This window comes from Rhipicephalus microplus, chromosome X, assembly GCF_043290135.1.
Source record: "Rhipicephalus microplus isolate Deutch F79 chromosome X, USDA_Rmic, whole genome shotgun sequence".
Classification (NCBI taxonomy): domain Eukaryota; kingdom Metazoa; phylum Arthropoda; class Arachnida; order Ixodida; family Ixodidae; genus Rhipicephalus; species Rhipicephalus microplus.
The window spans coordinates 42,735,604-42,761,825 of record NC_134710.1 but is presented as its reverse complement, the minus strand read 5'-3'; the positions used below and the strand labels follow the sequence as shown (position 1 = coordinate 42,761,825).

Genomic DNA, 26,222 nt, shown 5'->3' with positions numbered 1-26,222 from the left:
ACAGTCATGAAAACAGGAACTACACAGAGACAGCATGTTGTGTGCTGTTTGAAAACAAATACTGCAAGCGAAGTGAAACGTGCAGAGTATTCTCGCTTTATGGAGTGGAACACGGGCGCCGTAATTATGCAATCTCCGCACCCGACAGGTCTCAGTGTCCCAAGTGCAAAGTTACTCACACGCGCGGCATTTGAAACAGATAATCAGAATTCAAATCTACGCAGCACTGTGGCGAAACCATTTATTTATAAGGGTGGGATTTTGACCATCATGCCCACAGTGTCTTGCACTGCGTATTGCGCGGAAGCGTATCACGAGTGATAGTGCCCAACAAAGTGCTAATGATGAAGCTGCACGGTCAAACGAGGAAGGCTACGTGGAAATAGACCAACGAAGCGCACGGGACCAGCCGAGAAAGCAGAGTAATGCTTCCAATCAAATGGGATTTTTCGCGGCTACGTGAGCATTTTTCCGGGTCATTAGTAAGTCAAGGACACTTGGTGTTAGCTGGCTCTGTCTTGATCCGGGTGTGCCTCTTCTGCGAGTACAGATTGAAACGCCCGATATTCCCGAAACGATGCGTTCGTACTCCTGCACGCTGTGGGAAACGAGGTGAGTCGACGCTTCCGCGAGCAGACGACACTGCGCCGACGCTCCGGCATCCCATGATGCTTTGCAGCAGCCGTAGGTGGCGCGCGCTAATTTCTGGAAAGGTCCATTCATCCTCCTTTATGCAATACCTTAATCGGAGCAACAAAAAAAAAAAAAAACTGAAAACTGACGCTAGTGACACCCGCGGTATTGCTTCAGGTTTGGACTAAGGTAACATTGCTACCAGACGTGAAATATTCAAAGCTTGGATTGGCGTAGAGAAAAGTCAGCAAACTATTGAGACTACAGCTGCGATTGCAGACGACAACGACGAGGAGTAGGCGCCCTGAGGAAACACGGCCAAACCGGGCTGTCGAGCACGGAGTCGCCGAAAAAGGAAGCGTTGCTGCACAATTCACGGACAGACGGCCACACACGTAGAATCCGAAGCGGAAACGGCGCATGCGACCCATGTGCCGCCTCGGCTATCGAGCGCACGCCTGCAGCACTCACCTGTGCGAGACGGTATCCGAGAGACGAACAACGAGGCGCAAGCAGCGCGGACCGCCGCCGCCGGCAGGAATGCGATGACGTCACAACCCGTCTGACGACTGGCGCGCGAGGGCTTTCCGACGGCCGCCGCTGTCACTGCTCGCACGACCAAGGACGCGGCGGGGGCACGACGCTCCGAGAACCCCGGGCCCCGACCGCCTGGCAACAGGGCCGCCGATATCCCGAGGTATAACCCCTCCCAATTACGAGCAGACGCATCAACGCCAGGGTGCGTCCCGAACGGCGTTGTGCTGAAGCGATGCGGCGAACACGCGTGGATCAACTTGCCTCAAAAATGCTTTATGTACCGCTGAAACACTACCGGTACAAATTATAAAAGGCAACAGCTCTTTTGAATGGGCGCCACTTAAAAATGATTAGAAAAAGGTCATCAGCGTTAAAGGGGTATGAAAACTTTGTCAAACTAAGGCCGACGAGCCTAAAATACATGGGCAAGCGCGCTGTGAAAATCTGATTTCTTCAGGTGCTCTTTTAAAGAGCAAGATATCGCAAAATTTCCATGACCGCTGAGCTCTTGCTACCCATCGTAACTGGCGAGCCACATACTGAACCCTGATGTTTCAACGCTTGCATCGATGCTAGCAAGTGCCGCCGTGGCAAAATTCCCTTCAAGATCGCCCAGGGCCGTCTCCGTGAACAGGATATTTGCATGGCAGAGTTGACACCTTCGAAAAATGGCGTCAGTCCCCCCTTTATGTCTGTCATTTTAGCAGGCCCTAATTCATCAGGAAATTCGGCTCACCAACAAACTTTATTCATGCTTCCAACGTACGAACTCAAGTGTGATGCAAGTTGAGACTGAATGCAGCTTCATGATGGTGTCACACGGAAACTTTTGATCTGGTCGGCTCCATATCGAATTTTACCCAGGCTACAATCGCACGCTAGTCCACTAGAGAGGAAAAATATAGCATTTGTCCGCGCATCGTACTAATGGTGGCGAGACTTAATCCTCTCAAGTTTTTTTATCCAATGTGTCCACTACTCTACTAATGCGCCATTAGTACACGCAGTGCGGAACAGGAATATAATCACACACGGTAGTTTCGGTGTACAATAAAGGACTACGACTCAGAGCGAGTAAACCAGCGTCCTATGAAAGTGCTTCGCAAGATCCCTTCACTCGCGGTTCCTAGAACCTTCCCGATGACCTTAAGGGTTCTTTACGTGCCAAGATACGATCTATGAGGCTCTCCGCCCGCTTCATTTTGACCGCCTGGAGCACTTAAAGCGAGGTACGCGGGTGTTTCATTTCGTTACCATCAGTCCGACGCGACCATTTGCTGGTAAACAACGCCAGTGAATCTTTTTCACTGAGCATGAACGGCACGAAAACATCAGCGACTGCGCGTGTTGCGGAAAAAATACCTAAGCTGACTTACTTAAATCGCGCATGTCCGTTTTACCAAGCTCGAATGGCCGATTTTGAACACAAACAAGACAAAGGGGCATTGTCCTCGTGGCAGTCCCGACTTCACACTCGGTTATACGGGAATAAACGACTGCCTTCAAAAATCATCCTTCAGACAGGCGGGACTAGGCATCTCGGTGCTAGAATGCGGATAGCGCGAGAACAGAACGACTCAAGGAGAACACGAGGGACGTCGTCGTTCTGTTCTCGCGCTATCGTCATACCAACTAGCCCAAGCTGCTAGAATGGCGCGGGAGCCACTGAAGCCATAACAAGTCCCACACCGCGCTCGGAGGATTCCAAGCCGGACGGTCGTGCCCTCGCGATCTCCCGCCGACTGGTTCGCCCTCCGCGGTCTCCTGACGCCGTGCAGCTCTCGCATTGTGGTGCCCCGCCCTGCTTCGACCGGATCCCCACTTTCCTCCTATTTTCCGTCGCTTGCCTCTCTATTTCTTCACCTTCTTTTTATCCCTCCCCACCCCGACACTGCGCCGTGTCGCCCCCGAAACAGACAGAAATTAGGTGCCTTATTCCTCACGAACCACACCGCATAGGCACAAAACTGCGCCTGTTGACTCACAGCCTTTACGAGGGAGCGACGCTTATCGAATTGTGCCGGGGGATGGCTACCACGTGCCTCCGGTGCGATAAGTCCTCCGAGAAGCGAGCTTCGTAGGTCACACTTCGCGGAACAGACATACACGAGCCACTTCCGGACGCCACTTTCATCTGGCGGAGACAGAAACCACGACTGAACGTATGTACGCACACCATGCACTGAACAGACAACGCCGTACCAGCCTGGAATGCGACCTCCACACTGAACTGCGTCACACGCACTTCTCGTTGAAAAGAGCAAACCTACTCGGGGAATTGACTGATATTAACACAAAGAGCATTCACTTAGCAGGAGCATGGTATGCGCGACTGGTAGCCAGCTCGCTCACAGAACCCTTAACCGTATAGTAAGCTTGGGCACTATTGAAGCGATCTTATCACTATTCTTTCCGGTATATCCGAGGATTCGGACGCCAGCTAATTGGAACTTTTTTTTTTTTTTACAGTAACCACGCGCAAAAACTCTACGTACTTCCAACAGGTACACCTCCGTTTACTTTCATCTGTAGCGTTAATAAGACGGACCAAAGAAAGCACGGGGTCTATCATCTTCGTTGTGTCCGTCATATTAGGCCTATATTGCGAGCAATATGAGCGTTCTTGCACCTGGCCTGCGCTAGCTCTTGAACAGAGCCAGATAGGGAAACACGTGCACATGTACTAGGCGACGATACACGGTTGAACACTTGTACAACGCCACTCGTCGAAATACCCACGACAAGTTATCTCGTTTAACCACTTTTTAAATGCGAAACATTTCTTAGCGAACTTCGGCGACTTTGAGCGTGCATATCTAGCCGCCTACGACTTTTAGCTCCCCTGGCCGTGTCGGTAACAGTATCGATAACAAACTTGGTATGGCATAACATGACTGTATGAAGAACACATTTAACTAGTCATAACAAGAAAATCGTCACATGTATGTCATGATTTACATTTCATGGTCCTGCAATTCTTGCGGTGGTTTCGTTCACATGACATGTTGCAAAACTGGTATGGTATGACATGATTGCATGGCGAACACAAGCGACAGACCCTAACATGAAAATCACGACATGCGTGTCACGTAACAACATAAACTACATGCTACGCTTTTGATGCACTCGCGGCCGTTTCGCTAGCTTCACATATGCCAAATTTGGTATTACGTGACGCCAACGGACGACCAAGGTAGGTGACTGGTGCAAACATGATGAGACGCGTGTCTTGTGAGAACAAGACTACATGCCACAGTCAAGGCGCCAATACATTTCGACGCGACGTGGTGCGCGTGCTCACCGGCGTTCATTTCGTCGCGTCACGCCAGATGCATGCGCGTTTCAACGCGTCCCTCCGTCACGTAAAGAGGGAGACGCAGTGTTGTCTGGGTAAAGCATCGGTGCGAAATGCAGCATTTCGCGCCGCCGGACGCTGGTCACGCCTGGCATTAGACTCGCGTCTTGCTAACGTAGCGTCGCTGTGCCCAGCGTGCGCGCGCGTCAACGCTACATCCGAGTATATTGGCCCCTTCATGAGGCGCTCATGGCAGCTTTGGTAGTTCCACATATATGCCAAAACTGGTGTAACGTGACGTCAAAGAATGACGAAATATATGACTGGTGCTAATCGTGACACGCGTTTCATGTAAGAACATGCGAACATAGCACGCTCTAGCGTGCTCACGGCCGTTTCCGTAGCTCCACATATCCTAAATTTGGTATCACGTGACGTGAATAGATGACGAACGTAAACGCCACATCCAAACATGATAATCGTCACATGGAAGTCATGTACGGCATCATTTACTCCCATCTCGTATCGTTGTGCTGGATTTGAAGTGACATATCAACATTTCTCATTCGTTCTTCGTACATCATCGATTCCCACTGTACGTGGGATATGCCATTTTTTTGTTTATTTGTACATTACCTCACCCCCTATACTTTCCTTGTACCTCACCCCCTATACTTTCCTTGCCATGATTGTCTGTTAGATCTCATTATTAAAAAAAAAAACGAGCCCTTACTTGTACACTTTTTTCCTACAAACAGCGCATCTATTTTCTAGACGACAGCGTCACCTGGGAGTGGGCAATCGCGGGGGTTTCATGACCGCTGCCCTTGGATATCGAGGGCCAGGGCCCATCAATGGAAAGCAGTCTGATATTGAGGGCCGTGGAGTGCATTGAGGTACTAAGGACGCCACGCCAGCTGTTACTCCCCCCCCCCCCCCCCCAAAAAAAGAAAAAAAAAAGCTTTTCAACACTTCAAAATGCCCAGAGACAGCTTGATCAAAGGTCAAGCACTCGCGTTGCCTGCACCTCCTTTTAAAACGGCGACCGAGGAAAGTGCTAAATATCGCAAAACTTGCCTGCACATCACAAGGGCCAGCGTCACGATGCCGAGGTCAGGCGGGGTCGTGACGCTGACCCTGAAACATTCCGGCAGACAAAATACACAGCAGGTCGGCACGCTTCGGCAGAGCCACGGTTCGCATACAGCGTTCGACCGGGGCTCGGCTGAAGGTTACCCCGAGATCACAGACCTTTGAGGTCCTCCTGCGGATCCGAAGTTGGGTCGGGTTTGTTGCGCCCACGACGTGGGCTGCTCGCCGACGTGGCTGGCCACGCGCTCTGACTGGACGACGCCGGGCTGACGTAACGACCCCTGGTCGCAGAATGGCCCTGAATAGACGAGGAAAAAAAAAAAAAAAACGCCGAAACTCAATGTATCGTGAATATGTCCGTTTAGAATGATCGAACAACATGCGCACATAAAACTTACACCATTCTACACATTGGCATACGTGATGAGGCGTATCCTGCCATGTATTTTCGAAAGAATTGTCAACGAACGCTTGCGTGGGTGAAACAACAAAGGCGCAGCGCTGAAAGGAGCCGGGGTTACGAAAGTGCAGGATCCAAGATGGATGCGTCGAGGAGGGCGGCCATTACCGAGAGCGGGAAGGCCAGCAAGAAAAAGCTGGGCGCACCGAACGTGACCCCGTTTCTCGAAAAGCGAGCTGCGCCGAATATGGAGTGTGGGAGCGGCGCAAAAACCAGTTTGGTGCGCAGACCATCGAGGACGGTCCTTTGTTCCTCGGCCAACACCCTCGCCGCACGGGAAAGCCGCTTCGCCTGCTAGCACTTCCGAGCTAGGTAACCCTTTCACGCGATGCAGGTGTTGTCCACGCGCCCCGTCAGCTGTGGACAAAACACTGCTTTTGTACCACCCTTACGAAGCTCCTCGAAAAACCTGCATACAAACCCTCGACGAATCATTTGTGTAAGTACCTGACTGGTTCTTCTTCACCCGAGTAACAAAACAAATAGCGTCGGCTTGTCGAAAAATTCACAACGGAGAGTTCAGCGGACTATCGAGCCACAACAGAAAAATTTTCGCAGTGTTCCCACACAGCTTTCCTTGATGCACCCCTAACGTACACTCTTTAAATTTCCCTTTAGGCGCACGAGCACCACGAAGGCTTAAAAAAGAAATGCTGGGCAAGTGTCGCCTTATAATCAGTTCTACATTATGCAAAGGGAAAAAAAAGGCAGGAGTGTTCCGCTCCTTTTGGCTCGTTCCGCTGGTCGAGGTTATTCGAATGGTTTTTGCCCGCGCGCGTGCAGTGGTTGTGACGGCGCAGCTTTCGGTATGAAAATAATAGCTCGAAGCGGCTCCTTGTTTCGAGAATGCCTTGTGACATGCGTCACAATGGATGTAGAGAAGAAAACGACGCCGTCGACCACTGGACAGTGGGACACGTTTATTATCCGAGACCTTGAACACTGTCGGCGCATGAACGGCCCAGGGTGGTCGGCTAAGGGTCGGGACGCACGTTCCCGGAGGCTGGACGCAGAACCAGTTTGGGACAACCAGTTTCGGCGCCTTCCGGCTGAGGAGTCAACGACCCGGGCGCGTCGGAGAAATCAGACCGATCCACACGACACAGGTCGGCCATTCAGCACAGCCTAGCACGCACCGTCGCAAATATCTGAGCATCTTGGCCCGGAACCAGAAGGACGTCAAGGCCGGGTCGTTAACCTCTGGTCAACGCTGAAAAGCGAGACTGGCGGCGTTATCGCCACCGCACCACGAACGCTGACCTTCACAACAAATGGCCGCTCGCCACGGGAAAACGCTTGGCCCAACACTTTTAGCACAGTCGCAGGGCTCCAGGAGAGCGGGTCGAAAATAACCGGACCGGGGCTCCGCCAAGGGAGCCAGACCAGGCGCTCCTCCCACGTCAGCGACGAATGCTAAACAAGCGCTTGCGAAATCCCGCCATGCGCTGCTGCGACGTGCTCCCACTTCCGATCGCGCGCTCACTTGCACCAAACAAGAGTACGCGCCAAGGGCAAACCAAGGTCAACTCCAGCCCCAATTGCCGACGGATAATCTGAGCGCTTATCATCTACGACACAAGCTGAAACCGCAAGCTCTCCGTCAAGTAGCCAAGCCTCGGAGTCAGTCGGCTCAATAGAAGGGATCAGCTAAGAGAGATGTCAAACCAGATTATCAGCGAGCACGACTATCGACCAAAAGGGAATCGACAATGCCATTGGAATGATGCTGGCAAATACCAGATAATATCAGCCACTGATATAATGCCAGCAAACTGTCAGCATGCAAGCAACTAGTAGCATAAGAAAAGCACCGAGGGATGTAAACTATGTAAAACAATATACATGCAAAGATTTTTCGCCGCCATGAAGTCTGTTATAGGGCGAGAAAACGATATAATTAATACCGGCGTCACACGGGCATTTTTAATCGCGATCAGTGTCGATCAGCATTAACCACGATCCGGATTAGCTGCTGCTACACGATCACATTTAATCTCTATCAGGCGCGATCCAGATCAAGACTATCGCGATCTGCCTGAAAGATCGAGATTTCGCTTTTTTTTTTTTCTGCAACCCCTGGACGAGCTTGTTGAAAGCACAATAAACAAAAAAGTAGAGCATAGTTCAATAAAAACACATTAAAAGAGCTACATGTTTTTAAAAAGGCAAATTCTAAACTGGAACAATATCCGATTCGTATCGACCGCATGAAGCAGACGACTGTTGCCTTCAGCGCTCAGTTCGACTCTCGCACCTCGAAGCAAACTGATTACGACTGTCCCCACCCTTTGGACTTCGTCGCAACGTACTGGTGCACTTGGATGAAGAGACCTTCACAGTGATTGACCGCTGGCAGGAGCGACTGGCGCCCCAGAAGTTTCACTTCTGGCGCCCCAGATGTTTCACTTCTGGCGCCCCAGAAGTGTAAACTAAGGCACGTACAACGAGATTGACGCTTCGCTGCGACTGGATGGCTACGAGCGGGGGCCATCAGAAATAAAGGCGAAATAAAACGACGTCGTGGAGCCATGTTAAACAAAAACTCGATGCGATCCCAAGGCGAGACCAAGGTCGCAGTCCTACGCTGTATCCTGCCTCGTAGGCAAAAACAGGAAAGGGAGCGCGGACGCGTAGAGAAAAGCCCGAGCCAAGAAGCTGGCGATTATGTTTTTTTTTTTTTTCTAGTGCAATGATTGCTGCTCGGTTTCAGCTTCTCGGAAGTCACGCGAAAACCGGCCTCTTTACGCGCACTGATCAATGAAGGTGGTAGAGGGCGGAGCCGACAAATTTCGATCAATTCACGAATCGGAGCTCGGCGCACAACTACAATGAATGTGAGAACACAGGAAAACAGTGGCGGGCGACACACACACACACAACGTGCCCGCACACACACAAGCACGAACGAGAAACCGAGGCGGTGATAGTGCAGAAGCAGGGCACCTCGTCTCACAAAGCGGCCGTCGAGGGTGGAACACCGCCGCGCAGGTCCGCAGCCGGTCCGCAGCACGAGCTTGCTTAACGAGTCCGATCGCCGATACAGCACGATCGAAACAGCGAAATCAGACCAGCCGGCAGATCTCTCGCTATGCACACAAAGGAGACGGAACCTCGGATGAGCGTGCCAAGGGATCCAGACGACATCCACGGGCACTCACACGCACACACTCGATCGTCCGCACAGGGGCCACAACGCACAAGATCGTCGCGATCAAAAAAAAAAAGAGCAAAAACAAATGGAGACAAGAAGTGCTTTCACTTACGACTTTGTGCGGGCTGTTGAGCGTGCACGTTCGGCGGCGAGGCGTAATCCCGATGCTCTCTCCCTTCAGAATGGACTCGACTACTGCAAAGAAGAGCAGAGCGCGGGTCACGGGCGAACTGCGCACGCGCAGGGAGCGTCTCCTCAACGGCGAGAGAGGGACGCGCCCCACGTGACGCGCCGGCTGCCGCTCGCCTGCGACGACTCGCTCGACCTGGCGGCGCGCGCCGCCGACAAACACCGGCCCCGGGGTAATTTACTACGTTCAGTCCGTCCAACAGTGCTCGCACATTAAAGGGGTCGTGAAATGGTCGCTTTACAACGATAATGCGGCACCAAGGGCAGCCACATGCGCTAACTGTATCATCAACCCGAGTGGACCTGCAAAAGGATACGCGATCCGCGTCCCACAAGGACGCTGCTTGATATGACGTCAGAGTTCAAGTTAGCGCTGATTGCGTATGACAAAGACGCTGATGAGCGTCCCAGTTGTACGCACTCGCAAGTACCGAAAAGTTCCGCGTTCCTCGATAGGCAAAGAATTACTTATGATGACGTCACCTAGTTGGTGCGTGTGGACGCCGGTGGCTCCACATTGTCGCTTTAGAGCGAGCGTTTCACGACCCCTTTAATGAGATGTCATGCTTAGCAAAGGCAATTTCAAAACAGCTCTCGCCGATAGGCATCAGCTGCGCTCGGCAAAAATCGAACATAGTGGTACCTTCCGCTAAAATTTCAGTGGCTCGCGTGCGAATTCAGGCAAATGAAATCGATCCCTACTTCTTATTAAAGCTACACAAGATTAAAGCATTCGGCTGTAGTGGCTGCATTTTCGATGGAGGCCAAAATGCTGTAGGCCCTTTGTACTCAGCTTTGGGTGCATGCTAAACAACCACAGGGGGGTCGAAATATCCGGAGCCTTCCACAACGGCGTCTCTCATAATGATATGGCGGTTTTGGGGCGTTAAACCCCAGTTATTATTACTAATGCCACAGCTGAAATTATACTGAAGTGCAAAACATATCACGCCAATTCAAAGACTAGCTGTAGAACAGCTGTTTTACAAGCTTTCAACTGTATAGATTTCAAGATTAATCAAGCCGGTACTCGGCATAGGTACCAAATGACGGCCGTATTTGCAGTGAACGAATTCGAAAAATCGCGGATTTTGTGCGATACATTCAGTCGTTCGAGAGAGCCGCGCTATGAGTAGCTATTAGAGCATACTAACAGTACAGCAGTTATGTAATTGCTCGAGGAGCTCGATCGGGTTAAAAATTATGCGTCTCTTGAATTGTCTCCCGAATAATCAAGCAGCAAGCCAAAACTTCAATTACAACGTGGGGGGGGGGGGGGGGGGAGAACAGGAGCGATTGTCGGAACAAATAGATGTCATTATTGAACAAAAGATGCTCCCTCTTTATGCCACAGCGACTGGGCAGTACGGACAATTCCCGCATACGGTTAGATAAAAAAAAAAAAAAAACCTGAGTTTCAAACTTCTTGCACACGGTACACAGAATTCAAAGTGCGTACAGAGGGGGTCCACTGTCAAATGAACGCCGCAGCGCAAGTCGTCTGTTCGGCACCAGTGCCGGCCGGCAACTAGCTTTGCGCAGGCGCAGTGGGCGGCGCTCGTTTGTCGTCTGCTACAGTTGCGGCCGCGCTTCAGCTAGTCGCGAAGCCAGCTATTCCCACGTTTTGAAGTTTGTCCGCAATCTGCATGGCCGAGCGCAGATGGAAAGTTGTGGGAAAGTTTCAAGGAAATTAGATTATGTAACATACTACCTCACTGATATTTTTGGTGGCTAAAAAAAAAGCATGACCTCTTTTTTTTTTACGGTCACCTTTTTTCTAGCATAGCTTTATCAAGAATATTTTACCTTGTGGCACGCATATTTTATGTGCCCTAATGGAGATGAGATCTGCTGCAGAGCGTAAGCTGAACAAATAACTTACACCCGCCTTTAACTGGCGACACCAGAAAGCTTTCTCGAAGGAGGCAATTCCTTATCTTACCAGAAAGGAGAGCGCAAGAAGGCAATCCGGCTGATAAGTCAGGGGATAGTTATCTGATTATAGATCATTTCTGTCATTTTCATTTCTAGCTCGAAGAAAAGCGGCTACTTTACAGATTTTCCGACCTCGGCCGCACCGCAACTGTAGCAGACGACAAACCAGCACCGCCCCTTGCGCTCACTGCCCGAGCAGACGACACGCGCTCCGCTGTTCAATTTAACAGTGGACCCCCCTGCATATACGCATCTGTGGTGCACTGGTTACGGCGCTCGGCTGGTAACTCGGAAGTCGCGGGTTCAATTCCGGTTGCAGCGGCCATCGAGAGACGGCTACGTCAGAGCACGTTAAACAACGCCAGCTGGTCAAAATTACCGGATCCCTACGGCGTGGCTCGTATTATAGCGTTCGTTGATTGATTCACATGTTGGGTTTAACGTCCCAAAACCACCATATGATTACGAGAGACGCCGTACTGGAGGGCTCCGGAAATTTCGACCACGTGGCGTTTCTTCAACGTGCACCCGAATCTGAGCACACGGGCCCACAACATTTCCGCCTCCATCGGAAATGCAGCCGAGATTCGATCCCGCGACCTGCGGGTCAGCAACCTTAGCCACTAGACCACCGCGGCGGAGTTTGTTTCGTTGGTTCGGCACGATTGTATGCAGCTTCGCGAGAACATCGCCAACCCTGCATGGCAGAGAAAAGCTTCGTAAGCTGTAGCGACGACCGCGCTCACCCCCTTTTCGCTCATGACTGCCGCGTTTGGCTCGACAAAAGCTGCATCGCACACTGAACGCAGCCGGAAAAACAGCGCGGAGCAATGAGCCGCAACGACCTGGCAGGAGGAAGGCATCGCTACACTTTGGCTAGCTTCGTGCGCATCCGCTCCAAGCCTCCGGTAAAAAAGAACCTGCTCCGCGGCGGCGAAATCCGCATGCTACCGTCAGTCACGGTGGAAGCTGGACCCCTGCCGCGACACATCTGTGCAAACCACGGAGAGGCCTTGATCGAACTGGTCACGATTGCTTATTGCACGCACCGAAATAGTCGCACAAATGGAGCGCGCGTACGGAAGAGTAACATCTGTGCGATCACGTTACAGCGTCGACAGGTTTCCCAGGATAACGCTCAAACCAAGCGATGTGGCTAATTTAAAGAAAAAAGAATAATGATTTGATTGGGACATTCGGGATCGGTTTGCGTGGTATTAATACAACCCTGTCCAGGAGCGCAACGTCATAGCCGCTGAGCTCTCAGGGTGTGCTGCGTCACGGCTTTTTTAAACAGATCAATTTTTGGCTCACGTGCCTGCCTACAGCTGCGAAAACCACTTCGTGTAAGCAGCCACGTGCTCGGCGATTATACAACAGGATCATCACTCCGGCTTTTGGGTGGCGGAGTGATGTTCCCTACGCCTATACACCAGTATTTTTTGTTTGCCTCGACGTAGCGGTTCCTAGTGAGCCGTTCATGACGGACAAGTGGGACGCGGACGAGATTTAGCGACAAGTTCAGCGAACAACCAAAACCCACGCCGCCCGCGTGGGCAGCGAAAGAGGCAAGGCGGCTAATCTGCGCGCATCTAACCTTGTCAGCCGAGCACATCTGGCACCGTTGCCCGACCGCCACGACTGACCCGAACTCTGGCCCCGTCCAAGTGGACAAAGACGCGATAAGAGCGATACGCCGTTCTCCGGCCTCTAACGTGGAGAGCGTACCAAAAAAAAAGTAGCGCTTCATTTATGTTTCGAGACACACAGACGATGATGCACGAGAAGGCGTTTTCCCGTACGCTGGCGGCCAAGTTGAGAACGGAACAGCGAGCGAGCCGTTGGCAGTCCCGTTCCCGCAGAGCATCAGTGGCCGCAAACCCCTTCCCACGATGTGTGATCACATAGACAACGCAAAACTCGTTTTCTCTTCGGCCGCTGAGCAAGCAGGTGAGCCGGAAGAGCGCGCCGAGACGTAAGGCGAAGCAAAAAACCACCAGTGGACTTGCCCCCCTCACGCAGACCGAAGAAATAAAAAGCTCTCTATTACAGCCGCCTCTGCGCCGAATTTCTCCAGACAACACTCCAAAGGGGGTGTGTAAGGGGGAGGGGGGGGGGCATAGGGAGCGACAGAGAGAATCCTCAACGAGAAAAACCTGCTTGGTACTCCCTGGAGACGCCGACTCTTTCCAGGCACTGCCGCGCTTATCTATAGGTTTTTCTCGAAGTTTTGTTTTGCTGCGCTCGCAAATGCCCCTGTGGCGGCTGCACTAGCGCCCTCCTCCCTCTGTTTAGGCGCTCCCCCCCCCCCCCTTCCCCACTGATACTCGTTCTCTCTCTCTTTTTTTTTTCTTTTTTTGACCGCCTTCCCTACGTCCCATTTCGTCTTTCACGTCGTCATCATTCGCGTTGCTGCCTGCTTTTGGTTGTTTTGAATGGGCACCGCTCCCCGCTCGCAGGAAATAGCTGGATCCACTCGCCCTTTGCGCCTCCGTCACCACCATTCCTGCATGTCAGTTCTCTCCCACCTCTCAGGAATGCGGGGGAAAAAGAAAGATACCCTCTGCAGTGTGTGCTCTCCCGAAGGATTAGAGCGCTGTCCCCCACCTCGGCCGTCAACAAAACCCGCCGACAGGAAACAAACACAACCAAATTTCGATACGCGTTTTCGCGTGCTGCAGAGTGAATAGACGAAAAGAAAAGAAAAAAATCTTCCCCCTTCCATTCGCCATCATCGCGGCAAGCGAGAGACAACTAAGAGAACTTTTTTTTTTATCTTATCACTGCACCACCGAGACCGAGCATCTTGTCTACATATTTACATTGAGCCGTCTTTCTCCGCCCCGTCCGACCAGGGCGCGGCAAAGAAACTGAAAGCCCCGAGCAGTGGTTCGGGTGGCAGCGACGCTAAAGGTCACTCCAAGGTCAAACATACTGCACCCTACACGGATGGCACTGCGGCCAGCGAGAACGGCTCGTTTGTTTTCGACAAGATGACCTTCTATCGGAATTGGCGGTGAAACGTAACGGATAGCAAGCCCGATAACAACGACGACTAACATTGAGGTGTGATGGAGGCATAACGTAACTGCAGGAATGTATTGGACGTGCCTACGCACTACTGTGCGCGAAGCGGCCCTGTTCGTGCATTCGCTCTGACGAAAGGGACCATCCCTCGAGCAAAACGAGCAGCTTTGTGTCCAGATGTTCGACTAACATTTACTAGACACAGGTCTTTTACTTGACGTACCATAAGACATGTCACATGATGTGGTCCTTACCGAGCTTGACTAGATTGACTTGACTCAACTGGTTGGAAAGAATGCAGTCGATAAGGGGCTGTCTCGACCTTAGTCCGGGCTTATCCGATTGCTCGACTTGCAAGCGCCTTTCTTTTGCTCAGTAAGGAAAGGGTGCGTCCATGGCACATAACGCTACTTCTTCAATCTGAACAAATCTGGTTGCGTTCTCACTAAATTTACGATAATTCTAAATGCGGTAATAATGCAACTTACGATCTGCAAGCACTCAGTTCGCAAACTAAATAACAAATCGTGGGGTCGAAACCATATTCAAGTTTAAAATTCCACGAATCTCCGACGAAATGTGCAGCGATTTGCGCACGTTTTCGACCTGCAATACAATACACTCAAACCCTTGCCCCGTATTGTTTGTCTATAGTGGTTATGGCACTGGACGGCTGACCCGCAGGTCGCGGGATCGAATCCCAGCAGCAGCGGCGGCATTTTCGATGGAGGCGAAAATGCTTTGGGCTCGTGGGCAGTTGGGTGGTTCGCCAAGTGGCGAAGCCTTCCACTCGGCTCAGCCGACGTGACCGCCATCGCTCTTTTTTTTTTTTTTTCCGAAAATACATGATTGCAGCACCATTATTCCCTTTCCAAGCGTGCATTCAATGCCCTCGACGGCGCCGTCAGTAATAGTGATCACTTTTAGTCGTTCTGAATGTGTCAATCCTTGTTATTATGCTAATACGTTGCTTAGCGGTCTGGCTATTTGCGCTTGCCCTTCCTAGCCATGCCGGAAAAACAGAGACCCCCAGGATCCTGTTTATTCGTCGGTGGACACTAACTCACCATGCTGGACAACGAAAGGAGAGACTATATGACCGAGAAACCGTGCGAAAAATAAAGGACAATTGCATGGCTACGCTAAACCATCGGCGCGTTTGTGGCCTCGTAAACAACAACATTTCTCTTTTTTGGATGCTTTCTTGTAGACACCGGTGGGGCACGCCTCTCTTCGAAAATTTACATTTTTTGTAAAACATTATTGTGCCCATATTTGCAGTTTTGGGGGCCCAAAACTGTTTTCGCCACGCATTTTTTTTGGCGCCTAAAACCGGACAATTTAGTGGGTGAAAATCCGGCCTTTAATTATGATAGACGCCGTATAGTGGAGGGCTCCATACCTGGCGTTGTTTAAGGTAAATGCATTCACTTCTCGATTCAAATATCAAAGCACTGTCTTTTTTTTTTTTGTTTGTTTTGCAGTACCGGTGGTGAGCATTAAATAGCAATACGTTTTGCTAAGTTTTCTGGACTCATTTCCCGAAGCTTAGATATCTCGTTTACACCCATTCTGCGTTTGGAAAAAAAAATTTCTCGCTAAATAAGCTCGCTAAACAAATATTTATCTACATACGTTCAGCTCTTAAACGTTATGACCGGCAAGGGGCATGAAGCCCTCGTTAAAGCAACACTGTTTACTTGAAAGGTGCATTACAGCTCGCAAATATAGACTGCACGTATTCACGGAAACAGCGTCCGTCCAAATGGGCACTGCCGACATGACGCAGAAACGTTATACTTCGGATGTATACTATTTATTTATTTATTATTTAGCAATACTGCTAGCCCCAACGTGGGGCCATAGCAGAGTGGGTGTACATAGTACAACAAAATCAACAGTACAATACTGCAGTCAACACAGAACAAAGCACTTCAAACAACATAAAAAATGTTTAGCTAGTCACATATAAATTTTTCAAATGCCTTGATACTGTCTGTTTCAATAATTTTGCTGTCAAGCTCATCCCATTCTTTGGCAGTGCGCGGAAAAAAGGAATACTTGAAAGTATTATTATTGGGCTGGAAAGGAACGACAGTGTGTTTGTGACGTTGTCTGGTAGAGTAACCGGAAGAGAACTATAAGTATTCACCTGTGGTACTATTTATTCGACCATTAACTATCTTAAAGAAGAACAACAAACTGGAAATTCTATTTCTTTCTGAAGTCCGTTTGAATCCCGCTTTGGCAACTAATTCAGAGACTGACGTTGGGCCGTATTTCTTAAAAGACACTACAATAAAGACACGCGGCTGAATGACGTCTCGCGTGTCGTCGGTGACTCGGTTACAAAGTTTGGACTCAGTCCAGAGCGTATTTTGCTCTCCCCATCGCTCACGTCACGGTTGCTCGACTTTCGTGCGGCTCAAAATGAAGCGTACGTGCGTGCTTCGAATCGCGGGATCCAACACGTAGCCGGCCGGCAGGGTCAATATGCGAGGCCCCGCTGTTTCATGGCCGGCACCTCGTATAGGAAACCCGCTAGGCACTAAACTGTGTTCTCGTCGATATCACAAAGCTGCCCGAGCCGTATACAACTGTCGAAATAAGCACTCCAGTGATTCAAATTAGTACGCCTTTCCAAACATCCCCCCACAGTATCTACGTTTCGCGTGATGCGACCCGAAAAATTCGTAAAACCGGCGTCGGGAAGCTCTCGCCTTCGAAATGCCTAAGATGCTTGGTTGCGGAAGTAATAAACGCAGAATACTACACAAGGCGTATATACCTCTATCAAATCCCGATTTCGTTAGTATAGCTAAAGTATAGCACTTCCTTTTGCCGCTCCTCTGTGAATGTTTGCGCACTAAGTCACGTTCACCAAACGCGGATTCGCTAAAGAACAGCTCATTCCGTTCAGACGTCGCACGAAATGAGTAAGTGGCTATCAGAGATCAAGTTCAGTCGAGTTTATTGATAATTATGGTCAATATACGCTTGTATACACATGGAAAGCGGAACCGAAAATGCGAGCCACATAGAGTAGAGTGATTCCTGCTTGAATATAAAGCCCAATACGACAGGCTCAATGTTGCGGGCCAGTCAAATACACGTACGTTATACTAACGCCGAAATTGAACTAATACGGCATATTCAGCTCTGACAACGATGTGGTGAACCATACTCCATGAAAGTGTAGACTTCATAATATCAAAATAATCTCCATAATCCCATAATTGTCATAAGCGCGTTTATGTAGTTGGAGTAAGACGAATGGCGAATAAGTTGCACAATGGAGAAGGAAAAAAAAAGAGTTGACAAGGCTTTTCGGTTTTCTGCGCTAAGGCTGGGACTGTTAACGAAAGAAGCCATTGGCAACCAATGCATGCGAGCGAGTGACAAAAGCTGGCAAACGTGTAAATAACTGCACAGTCGACCACTGTTTGAGATGGGTCAGCGGTCTTAGTGCTGGAGCACCAAATAGTAAAAAAAAAAATCTAGATGAGAATTAAGACTGCCCAAAGGGGGAAACACGAACGAATAAAATAAGAGAACGGTAAAATTAGCAAACAAAAAGTAATAATGACACGGCACACTCGATTAACGCAAGATATGTAGCGGAGCAAGGTTGGTATAAAAGCAGTTCGTACACACAACAAGAAACGAGGTGAGGTGAAAGGACAAAGGAGGTGGAAAACGTCTACGTACAACGTGTGGAACTACGTTATAAGTGCAAGGATAGGAGAGAGAAATACAAAAAAAAACTGAGAAAACAAACGCTCCAAACACTAACCTTAAAGCATTCGCGAAAAGAGAAACAACGGCTAGCACAAACTAAACGTAAAAAAAAATGAAGCCAGAACAAGGAATACCACAAGAAAGCGAACACGATTAATAATAATAATAATCATAATAATAATAATAATAATAATAATAATAATAATAATAATAATAATAATAATAATAATAATAACGCACTACATCCGCGTGACACACCAGCCTTGACGACCGTGCTAATCTATCGGACCATTCGATCTCAACAATAATCCAGATTCGGCGTTCTTCGAATGTAGTGTACACTGACGCCGAATGGTCCGTTAAATTATAAAAAAACGGCCGTGTGGTACAAGTGGCATTGCTTCCAGGGTGGCGACATTTTAAGGTTCGCATCAACAGCATGCAAGTGCAGAGAGCGTCTCACAATCGCTAACGCAGCACGGCTAACAAAAATGCTCTAACAAAATGCTCTAAAAAAAAAGGAAGGCACAGACTTACCGCCGTCGCCAATGAGCCGCATTTGAACCAGACAGGGGTCTTCATTGTGCTCCTCCAGGACCGTGTCATCGGTAACGGTGAGTTCCTGCCAAAGTTTGGAAGACGCATTTAGTAAATCTGACGAAACACCTCACTGCCGATACAGACAGGCGGCGCTGAAATTCAAACGTCGCAAAAAAAGTGCGTGGAATGAACAGAGTGACCACACAATTCGTCTAGCCGCGATTCAAAAGGCAAAGTATTCCATACGTAAGACGAAAAAAAAATGGAGGGGGGGTACTAGAGAGAGGCGCACAGAACGGCGCGAGATGAAAACGACGTCGGAACGAAAGATGCCGAAGAAGCTCGAGTACACGCAATTGACCACTTGTTGCAACGATGCCAAGCAGCAGCCGAAAAGAAGAACTCTGTACAGCCTCTTTGCGCAGGCAGGTTCCAAAAAAGTACGGTGGGCAGAGGGGCAACAATTGGAAAGGCGGCGAAGCAAGGCGGGGTACTCACCGGGTCGCCAGGATCAGTTACACAGGCACGGCTGCTGCCACGTATCTTGATGATGAGTATGATGAGCCTCTTGCTTTGCTTCTTATGACCGAGCTAAGGATGCAGCTGCACTGAGTATGGTCGTCGACGTGTCCTAGCATAACTCGTGCGCGCCCTTCTAGCTCATGGCTGGCTGTTGTGGCTCCTACCCACTACGGGGCATTAACGTAAACGAGATTTTTCTTTTTTGATTTTTGCGAAAAGGACGAGGAAGAAATCTATAATCACAGGAATAAATGAAAAAACATCTTTTCTATATAGAATGTAATAATGAGAAAAATTAATAAACCAGAGGACTTTTGATGTAGCAAATTTGATAGGGAATAATATTAAGGGGATTCTTCTATTGCCAACGAGAAATTCGCGTATGACTGAGCAGACGTACGGACTAGTATCTTTTTTTTTTAGAATTCAGAGTAATTTTCTAGTTTCTGGAAAACTTCCTCCTATAGCGCGAGCATTTACCTCTTTGTTTTGTGGGTGTCCTAAACAGCGCAAGGGAGAACACGACTATAGGTCAAGCGGTAACTTCAAATTTAAAGCTGAGTTTAATAGCTTACAAACACAACGACGCCATAGTTCCAACTGTTCTGCGCGACTTTATGTTGTTATTGCTGCAGTCTCGGGCCGTATATTTTCCATACGCAAATGGAAAGTATATACGACGAGGTTGCGGCACACCGATTCCGTGCATGAAGCCGAATGCGCCGTTGCCGTATAGCAAGCAGGCAGGCAACCCTTTTCAAATGCCCGCGGCGAAAGTTAGATACGGCATCGCGTGGCCATTGCGCACGCAGGATGTGCATTCTTCCGCGTTTCCCGTCCCGCTGCCGCCGAGTGGCGACCAGCCTTGAACTGCGCCTTAGGTCCCGGCCCGGACCTGCCTCGCCGCGCAACGACCTTCAAAATCGAAGCTGTATACGTGAAGTTGTATACGCGGCGGAGCGGAGGGCCTGTCCCACCCACAAACGTCCCAAGGATACAAAAAGCGGGCACAACACCGCACCGCGGGCTACGAAAAAAAGCATCGTGGCACAATTTCCGCGTCTGCACTGCGATGGCCCGCGCTGGCCTCCCGACAGGCTCGCTCGAGTATACGTCTCGGAATTCCGCCGAAAAAATGCAGGTGTGCTCGGCTATACGCATTTCTCTTTGCGCCGTTGGCTGGGCATATAGCGCAGAACGCGATAAGTATGCGCACACCGATTGCGGAAAAACTTTCCTGGATTAGCGCATGCGCAGTGCACGGGAAAACGAAGGCATGGCTGCAGCCACGAACGGACTTCCAAGGATTAGAGACAACGATTATTTCCAATAGTCGTAGTGTGGCGGATATCAGACTTTGTGCGCAAATAAGCGAACTTTTGAGTAGGTTCGTTAACTTTACAGTACGAAACGCAAGCCCGTCGGCAAGCAAACCTGATCTAGCGACTATTATTATTTTTTTTTTTCATTTATAGAAAACCACCCCCAACTTGGGGCTGTACACATTCTTGTGCTCAAATGGTTCTCATCATGGCATTAGTGTGGGGCAAAACTGCGTTACCTGGAACACCTACGTAATTTGCGCCAGGACGTTCAAACATCGTGATGTGGCAACGCAAAAAAAAAAGAAGAAAAACACAAGGCAGGAAGTGATCAGTTATTTTTATTCTGTCCCCGATATTCTTATCAAAAAAAAAAGATACCTGATCGAACCAATTGAGAAACTAGGTTTAAAAATAAACGTGGCAGTAATTTTATGCTTCGGAGGGATTACATTAGGTTATAGCCACAGGAAGGTTGTCTCTGCTGTGTGTGCGTACATAATGGCAACAAAAAGATTACCTTGTTAGTATATTGGTATTAATATTTTCGGCTGCGAGACTACCTGAATGCCTGACTGCTAGCTCGTGTAGCATTTCCATACATTTTTTACGATTTGTTTTTGCTCTATACTAAAATTCCATTTAATGATTTCAAATGCATAACTAACTCACTTGATCATCCTGCCACCCAGTTCTTGGCCGATCCCCCTTTAGGGCGAGTGCCAGCAAAGCTAAAGGCTAATCATCATCATCACGTGACAGCGACGTTCGTTCGTAGCGTCTTTTTCATTGCGCTACAACACCGACATCTTCAGCCAGCACCAACTCGACCAACTCTCAATTGTTCGAAATTCACGGCTTACCCTCAGTATGGTCATATGCGACTTTCGATGCTACATACGTATAAGAGTTTCATCTCAAGTACAGATTTCATAGACCATGGGGAAGTTGTATGCAGTCGTTGTTACAAATAAAAGAAGAAGAAGAAGAAGAAGAGGCGGCGGGCACGAGCCACGGGCGCTGGCTCGCTCGGACAGCTTCAAAGAACTCTCGAATTCTAAGCACATTCAAAACATTAGTACCCCCGCAGTTGAGACTGCTGAGATTACTATGGGTACCGGGACAGTGTGGATTAAGATTAAATGAATTGGCCGATTCCTTAGCACGAGCCACACTTGATGGGCCAGTTTTGTCCATTCTGCCAGATGTTGAATATATCACGGCAATAAGATATCGAAAATCAGCAATCTCCACTGATACGATAGAAAAAGTAACTACATGGACAGACTATAACCACCTCATGTTTCCATGGCAACCCCACTGGAGTCAGTCCAGAAAGCTCGAAGTCTTAATTACTAAATTTCGATGTCGTGTCCACCCCCCCCCCCCCCTAAACCTGTATCTACACAGAGCTGGTCAGACAACATCACCCCTCTGCGCATTCTGCGGAGAAATGGAATCACTAGATCATTATTTTTTGTATTGTCGCCACTACGAGATACTTAGAAAAAGGTTACTAGTTATGCCATTTCGGAAAATAGGCCTTAGATTGACGGCGGAAACGGCGCTAAGCTTTGGCGCCTCAGCTTTGGGACATTGCCACAGGGATGCTTTCAATGCCGTTTGCGATTATATTCAGGCAACCAAGCGTATACCTTTGCGATCTTCAATAAAAAAAAAAATTATTTATTACTCCCCCGGGCAGAGTGAAGTAAACGCAGCTGAGTGGTAATCATAACACCTCAAATCTCAAAATTGCTCAACTTGATTTTTTTTTTCGTTTGCTCTTTTTAGGTTGTTTTTATTTTTACATTAGTCTTACTATAATACCAATTCATTACACATAGTTAAAATGATCACAGAAAAACTGCACTACACTTTCTTGGCCAATCCCCCCGAGTGGGTATGAGCCAACCTCCCAGGGAAACAAAACAAAACGTTCCTCTGACCTTCGATGCAGCCAGACGATCGGGTCCGGGCCCCCTTCTTCGCTCCTCACAGTCATTAACCCAGAAAGGTGCGTTTTTACGTCATTCTAATTAACACCACACACTCGTCGAACGCACCATACGATGTCCGCTCAATAAGCTTCGCCCCCGTAGTTCCCGCCCGTGGCAGTCAGTTGGCGCGTCTCCGCCCGCATCTTTACTGCTCACAGTCTTTGGTATAGGTCACTGTCGGGGCATTCACTGCCGTATTCTTTCGGAACAGACACCATCATCTCTCTTTCATATACGTGACGCGTTTATCGTTACTCCGCAGTGAAGTTCGTTGGTCCATTTGTAAGGGAGCTTTCGGTTCGCCTTTGTCGGTTACCACGCCGTACACAGCCGAGCCCGTATCACGTGACGCTTCTTTTCCTGCGCGCGCTCACATGCTGTTTGCAGTTCACTACTATAGCACTGAGCAAAGTGTCACCAACGGCAAAAGAGGGCGCAACCGACACGCTACTTAAATATCCGTGCTGTCATTGCCGGACAAATGTTCTCGGTTTATTGTGAAATATCGCACACCTCCGACAAAGTGTAGGCCACATATACGAAGACAGCCTAAAAGTAGGCTTGTGCTGAGCGTAAACCGAAGCGGTGTTTAGTGGCATCTGTCGGCGCGAATCCAATGATCATGGGCTGTTTAACGATTAGCTCTACTCGATGCGAGCATTACAGGTATATCCACTCTACCCTTTTCATTCGTACGCCTTTACACAGCGTACCGTATCAGCGAGTTGGTCAGTGTCACGAGAAACAGCCCAACGAGGCGGAGAAACTCTTGCAGTTGCCGACGTTTACGCAGCTCAACGGGCGTTTTCTCGGCGCTTAAACGGACGAAGCGCAGTCGCTCTCAAAAATGACGGCTCAATATTATTTGCTCCCTGCGAGAGACGGGCTACACATTCACGCCACGGGACGAATCCATCAATCGGTCTGCAGGTGAGCGTAACCTGGCCGAGTTGCAAACGACAAAATCGTGCCGCGACGCCAGCAGTTTCCTCGTGCGGGGCACTATTCATCAGCGGCAGCCACGTCATAATCGGCAGCAGGAACGGCGCTACGCCGACGTGCACAGCGAACGAGACATTGCGCTGCGACAAAGCGGGCCAGCCTTAGAAGGGGAGGGTGGAAAGCCTTTCCTATTTTTTTTTTTCTTCTTGCAGTTGTAACGTAGCGTATAGCCTTCGGGAGAACTGGAATATCGAGAATGTCGAAGAAAGCGGCCCCCCACCCTTCTCCCTTGTTCACGATGAGTCCATAACCTGGACGATCCCGCCGGCGTTATTCCCACGCGCGGAATCGAGAGGCACGCCTTTTAAGCGCACTGCTTCTGCCCCGGGAAAGCAGCTAGCGGGACGCGGCCGATTGCGCTGACACCTTTCGGGCGGATCAAGAGTGGCTGAGCACCCGGTGAAAAATAAATGGCGTTTTCCCTGCGAAGAAAAGGTCACCATTTGTGGCGATCGCGCGAGTCACGAGGAGCCTATACAGCCGGGGTTCCGATAACGGCAGCGGGGAAAAAAACAAAGGAGGCGATGTTCCGACCACGCGGACGATTACAGCCCGACCGAGGCGGTTGATAGCCGCGAACAGGATGACCGGTGCGCCCTCGTTAGCCGTCACGCTATACACAAGGCCGGATGAAAATACAAAACGCGACTCATGCAGGGGTGCGTTCAGTTAGTTGAGGTGTATATACAGTGGTGAAGCTTAAAGATGTAGCACGCACTTCCAGCAAGACAAGCTTTAAAATTAGTAGCATCAATGTTCGTAGCTTCTACTTCTACAAACGTGCATGGATGACAGTATAGATCACGTGAATAATAATAATAATAATAATAATAATAATAATAATAATAATAATACGAGCGAAACCCCGATGTGATGCCGAGGATGAAAACGGCGGGCTAATAATGTCTGCGGTTATTTAATGTACACCTAAATCTAATAAGCGCACGGCTGTCCTCGCATTTAGCCCCCGTAATGCGGCCGGGAATCGAACCGGCGCCCCCGAGATGCGAGCATATTTTGCAATAAACACTCCACGTTGGTGCCAGGTCTACGTGTCAGAAATGGGGCAAAACTGCAGGAGAGTGACCGATTGGTGACTCTTCTCGAAGCACGGCACATAGAAAAGACGATCTGCAGCGGCGACTGCTGTGCGCTCTTTGTTTTATATTCTTTGGTCTTTCGATCCAGCACAGACGAAAAGCTGGCATATATATAGTCTCAAGTGTTGAACCGCCTTGACGCTTCGTCGGCAAGACAAGGGCTGCATCAGTGTATAGTTAAGGCGCAGTTGTTTAGCTGCTTCTAAATCCGGAGCGTCGCACATTCTTTGCGCAGGGCCCATAGGGTTGGGGGGGGGGGGGGGGGGAAGGGAGGTTTATTGATTGATATGTGGGGTTTAACGTCCCAAAACCACCATATGATTATGAGAGACGCCGTAGTGGAGGGCTCCGGAAATTTTGACCACCTGGGGTTCTTTAACATGCGCCCAAATCTGAGCACACGGGGGGGGGGGGGGGGGGGTTTAGACGACGAGTCGCACAACGCCAGGAATCGCTAGATAATGGGGTCTTTTAGCACGCTCTATCAAGTCACGGTAATCCCGCGCCGTGTCTTGTAGCCAGTTCCCGCTCGTTGTGGCGCTCCCGAGTCCTATAGTGACAGTTGTGTCCCCCGCACGACAGTTTGCCCGTTCACCGCGCATAGACTGAGGTATTGGCATACTTTCACTGGAATTCGGAGCGGCTAAGCCCCAACGCGCGGCAAAGGAAAATCGGTGCGGTGCCAAAATACATCCTTTGTTGTCTGTATTTTTTTTTTGTTTTACTAAATGTACAACTGTCCTGTCTATGCATCCTACTACACGTAGCGTAGAACATGGACCGAGAACTTGCCGAAAGAGAAAGCAACAGACAACTTAAGGCTCGACGTCGGAGCACCAGGCCCTTTTACGTTTGCGCGCTCGGCAGCTGAGCAGGCGATGAAAAGAGACCATGTTATGCTCATCTATCACAGCACCCGTGTATTTCATCGCTGACAGTATGAGTCCGCCACCATGAATCGGTGGCTAAGGTGCTCGGCTACGGACCGGAAGGTCGCGGGTTCGAACCCGGCCGTGGCGGCCGCATATCCACGGAAGCGAAACGGTAGAAGCCGGCATTACTGTGCGTAGTCAGGGCACGTTAAAGGGACACTGACACAAAATTTCGCGGCCGAGATAGCCTGCGGTGTCGTTTCCCCCGGAACAGTCGCATATCGTCTGCAAAATATCAACAGCGAATATAGCTCGGAAGGTATTTTAACTTAATTTTGAAGTTTGCGTGAGCCCTCGAAAGGGGGACCCTTTGGAGATCCCCCTACTAAGGACCCCGACTTCCCTCACGTTTCTTGATGCTGACCGTGCGGAAGTGCGTCACAGTTCTGTGTGCTGACGTGGTCGAACGCTGCACACAGTTAAGTGGCGATAGTGTTGCACCAGGCAGCTTCTCGTTTTTGGAGCTCTCACTGAAACCCAAACTGGTCGATAGTGAGGGGCTTGTATTTAATTATCTGTCATGAACTGCAGCAAACGATGTGTCGTGTTGTGACTAACAGACTTCCAGCAACACATTGCTGGAGAAAAGCGCGAGCCCGAAGTTTTTGCGTCAGCACCCAACACCAAATGGTCAGAATTTTGGAAGGCCTACTTTACATTGTCTCTCATAATCATATCGTGGGTTTTGGAGGTAATACCCCACACATTACGGAGTTTCCTAATAGGGGCCCCAAAGAAATAGCGTCG

General features: G+C 49.6%; 1 protein-coding gene across 5 annotated transcripts in view; it reads right to left on the bottom strand.

Moving 5' to 3' along the window:
• The window catches only part of LOC119175870 (uncharacterized), a 273,943-nt gene that overhangs the window by 67,796 nt on the left and 179,925 nt on the right, over window positions 1-26,222 (bottom strand). For 3 of the 5 annotated variants that reach the window (XM_037426886.2, XM_075876320.1, XM_075876322.1), the window contains exons 5-7: window positions 18,595-18,679; window positions 9,281-9,363; window positions 5,717-5,855 (exon numbers count right to left, since the gene is read on the bottom strand). In XM_037426886.2, the coding sequence (XP_037282783.2) occupies window positions 5,717-5,855; window positions 9,281-9,363; window positions 18,595-18,679 (307 nt within the window). Of the gene's footprint in view, window positions 1-1,104; window positions 2,711-5,716; window positions 5,856-9,280; window positions 9,364-18,594; window positions 18,680-26,222 lie in introns of those variants that run through there. The other 2 variants (XM_075876321.1, XM_075876323.1) reach the window with 2 other exon arrangements.